The sequence below is a fragment of the Manacus vitellinus genome, unplaced genomic scaffold, assembly GCF_001715985.3.
Source record: "Manacus vitellinus isolate BGI_N305 unplaced genomic scaffold, ASM171598v3 scaffold_110_pilon, whole genome shotgun sequence".
Taxonomy (NCBI): Eukaryota; Metazoa; Chordata; class Aves; order Passeriformes; family Pipridae; genus Manacus; species Manacus vitellinus.
In genome coordinates, this window is record NW_021938845.1 from 738,525 (window position 1) to 742,100 (window position 3,576).

Consider the following 3,576-nt stretch of genomic DNA (forward strand, 5'->3'; position numbering starts at 1 on the left):
TGGGAATAACAGACAAGGATTGCTGGGAATAACAGACAAGGATTTTTGGGAACAACAGACAAGGGTTGTTGGGAATAACAGACAAGGATTGTTGGGAATAACAGACAAGGATTGTTGGGAATAACAGACAAGGATTGTTGGGAACAACAGCCAAGGATTATTGGGAATAACACCTAAGGTTTGTTGGGAATAAGAGATAGGGATTGTTGGGAATAACAGGCAAGGATTGTTGGTAATAACCAAGGATTTCTGGGAATAACAGCCAAGGATGGTTGGGAGTAACAGGCCGTGGGAAAGAACAAGCTGTGGCTGGAAAAGGGGCCGTGGGGAGGTCGGGCAGGACTTTTCCAGGAAAACATCCTTGTTGGAGTTCCTGGAAATAAGTAAGAGCCCAGCACAGGTGCAGGAATGAGGTCAGGAAGTGCACATGGAATGTAGGGGGATCAGGACCACCCAAGACCCCCAAAGCCTCCAACCCATTCCCATTTTCCTAAAATTTCCTCACTCCTTCCCTCCCTCCCTTCCTTCCTGTCCTTTCCATCCTTCTTTCCTTCCTTTCCTTCCTCTTTTCCATCCTTTCCTCCCTTTTATTCCTTCTTTCCTTCTTCTTTTCTTCCTTCTTTCCTCCCTTCTTTTCCTTCTCCCTTCCCTTTCCCCCCCCCCACCCCCTTTATCCAACCCACAATTCCCAGGCTGTGTGTGTCATTTCCTAATTAAAAACTCTGGAATTTTTCATGGACCCTCTGACTTCCATCATCCCTTTCCATCCTGAGCTTTTACAAATCCCTCCCACTCAGAGGGGGGGAACATTCCTGTTTTTGGACAGGATGTCGTGGCTGAAGGGGTCCATCAGCTGGAAAAATTGGGAATGCAATGCCTGCCTGACTCCTCCAGGCACGGAATGGGCTCCTGGGAATTGTTATCCGTGGGTAAACCGATAAAGGAGGTGTGAAGAGAAGGAAAGGACAGAAGGGGGAAGGGGGAACAGCTCCACGTGGGATTTTGGGAGCGGCTTTAAAAGGAGAAGGAAGTGGATCCCTGCAGGATTCCGTGGAAGGATTTCAGGATCAGTGAAATGAGGAGAGGGAATTCAGGCTGTGGGAGAAAGGAAAAGGGTGATCAGGAACAGGACAAGAGGTTGGAAGCTCAGGACCGATCCCAGGTGGGAAAACCCGGAGGAGAGCATTCCTTCTCTTCCAAGGGCTGTGCTTACCCCTGGGAGAGCCCAGCCAGGCTGGAGTGGAACCTGTTGGGAAATAAATCCACGGATACAGACAGAACATGTCCACATCAGACATTCCCTGACATTTTGGGAGCTGCCCAGACAAGGCTGGGAAGCATCTCGGGCTCTCCGGCCCTCGCTCTTTTCCCGGGGCTGCTCCAACCCTCTCCCACCAACACCTGCTGCACTTCCCAACCCTCTGAGCCCTCGTGGAGCTTCCAGAGGCTGCTCCCAGCCTGAGCCCCCATCCCTGTGTTCCCTCTGCCTCCCTGCAGGGACCAGGTTCTCCGGATCATGGCCAGGGACGAGGAGCAGGCGGCCCTGCTGAGGATGCTGGGAGAGCAGGAGGAGCTCCAGGTGAGCTGGGATGGGGCTCCCAAACATTCCCCCGTGCCAGAGACCCCAGAGACACCCAGGGCTCCCTCCTCCCCTTGCCCTCACATCCAGGTTTTCTCCCCATTTGGGATCTGTCTCATTTATAACTCTATAAATGGGATGTTTATCTCGGGGTTCCTTCAGCTCCACTTCACGTCAGGTGGAGACATCCCAAAAATCATCCTCCAAAGGGGCTTTTGTGGCCCAAAACCCACTTGGGCTGAGGCATGTTTGAGTGGAGGATCCACTGAGTGAGGCCAACCCACTCAGGTCCCCACTTCTGTCCCAAAACTCGTCCCAAAGCCTCTTTAGATCCTTCCTGGGAAGCTCCTTCCGGAGCGTTCCGTGGATGAGCACCACCACAGGCTGCTCTTCCAGCTCAAGCCAACCTCTTCCAGCTCAGCTTCTCCTCTCCAGGTCACCCCCTGTGTCCCAAAACTCATCCCAAAGCCTCTTTAGGTCCTTCCTGGGAGGCTCCCTGAGGTTCTGGGGGGCTCAGGGTCTGAGCACCGGCACGGGGCGGGGCCCAGCTCCCTCCTGCAGCTCCACTTCTCCCTCCCAGCTGGATTTCTGGCATCGCCCCTTCGGCCCCGGCCACCCCGCCGACCTGAGGGTGCCCTCCCCCAGCCTCGGGGCAGTGAAAGGCTTCCTGGAGTCCCACAGTTTTCCCTACACCGTCATGATCGAGGACGTGCAGGTAACGGGGAGCGGGAGGAGCTCCGGCAGCTCCGTCCCCGGGGAAGGACCAAACGCTTGGAAAACCACGAGGAGCTGGAATTAGAACCCAACCCCCAGCCCCCTCCAGCCTACCTGATGTTGGGGTTTTTTTGCCTCCCCAAACAGAAATTACTGGATGAGGAAAAGGAAGCCATGGCGAGGTCCAGGAGGGTGAAGAGAAGCTCCAGGGCGTTCGATTTCGGCTCCTACCACACCCTGGACGAGGTGCTTTTCCCTGGACAGGCTCTGCCGTGCCTGGCTGGGCTCACACCCGACCTGTGCCATGGTTGGATCCATGTGGTGACGCTCCTGGTGGTGGGGGAGACACCCCTGGGACAGGCCTGGGGCTGGAAGGCGTTTCCAACCTCATTTTAGAGGGCGTTGGGGGATCTCACAGAACTTTCCCAGGGAAGCACCAGGCTTTTCTCCAGGGAAGCACCAGGTCTTCAGGGAAGCTCTTAGTCTTCTCCAGGGAAGCATCAGGTTTCCAGGGAAGCCCCAGGTCTTCTCCAAGGAGGCACCAGATCTCCAGGGAAGCACCAGGTCTTCTCCAGGGAAGCTCTTAGTCTTCTCCAGGGAAGCACCAAGTTCACAGGGAAGCACCTGGACTCCAGGAAAGCACTTATTCTTCTCCAGGGAAGCCTCAGGCCTTCTCCAGGGAAGCACCAGCTTTCCACATCAGGTCTTCTCCAGGGAAGCACCTGGTTTCCAGGGAAGCACCAGATCTTCTCCAGGGAAGCATCAGGTTTCCAGGGAAGCTCCAGGTCTCCAGGGAAGTCCCAGGTCTCCAGGGAAGTCCCAAGTCTTCTCCATGGAAGAATTTGGTCTCCAGGGAAGCCTCAGGGCTTCTCCAGGGATACACAAGGTCTCCAGGGAAGCCTCAGGGCTTCTCCAGGGGTATATTAGGGTTCCACAGCAGGTCTTCTCCAGGGAAGAATCAGGTCTCCAGGGAAGGCCCTGGTCTTCTCCAGGGAAGCCCCAGGTCTTTTCCAGGGAAGCCCTGCATGTTGCCTCTGGTGCTGGAGGCCCTAAAACCCAAGAGGCAGCCCAGGGTGAGCCTCCTGACCCGGCAGCTCCTCCTTCCAGATCTACTCCTGGATGGATACCTTGGTGGAGGATCATCCCGGGCTTGTCAGCAAGATCCGGATCGGGCAGAGCTACGAGGGCAGAGACCTGCTGGTGCTCAAGGTGGGTCCTGGGGGTGGGTCCTTCCCCCTTTTGGCAGGAGGAGAGGACATGGCCTCCAGCTGTGCCAGGGGAGG

The 3,576-nt window shown here is 55.9% G+C and overlaps 1 protein-coding gene across 1 annotated transcript in view; it reads left to right on the forward strand.

Annotated features, from left to right (window-relative positions):
- LOC103761341 (carboxypeptidase A1-like) overlaps nucleotides 1–3,576 on the forward strand; it is a 7,179-nt gene that overhangs the window by 2,188 nt on the left and 1,415 nt on the right. Inside the window, exons 2-5 of the mRNA XM_029965622.1 lie at nucleotides 1,498–1,579; nucleotides 2,160–2,294; nucleotides 2,441–2,539; nucleotides 3,401–3,560. Of these exons, the coding sequence (XP_029821482.1) occupies nucleotides 1,498–1,579; nucleotides 2,160–2,294; nucleotides 2,441–2,539; nucleotides 3,401–3,560 (476 nt within the window). The remainder of the gene's footprint in view (nucleotides 1–1,497; nucleotides 1,580–2,159; nucleotides 2,295–2,440; nucleotides 2,540–3,400; nucleotides 3,561–3,576) is intronic.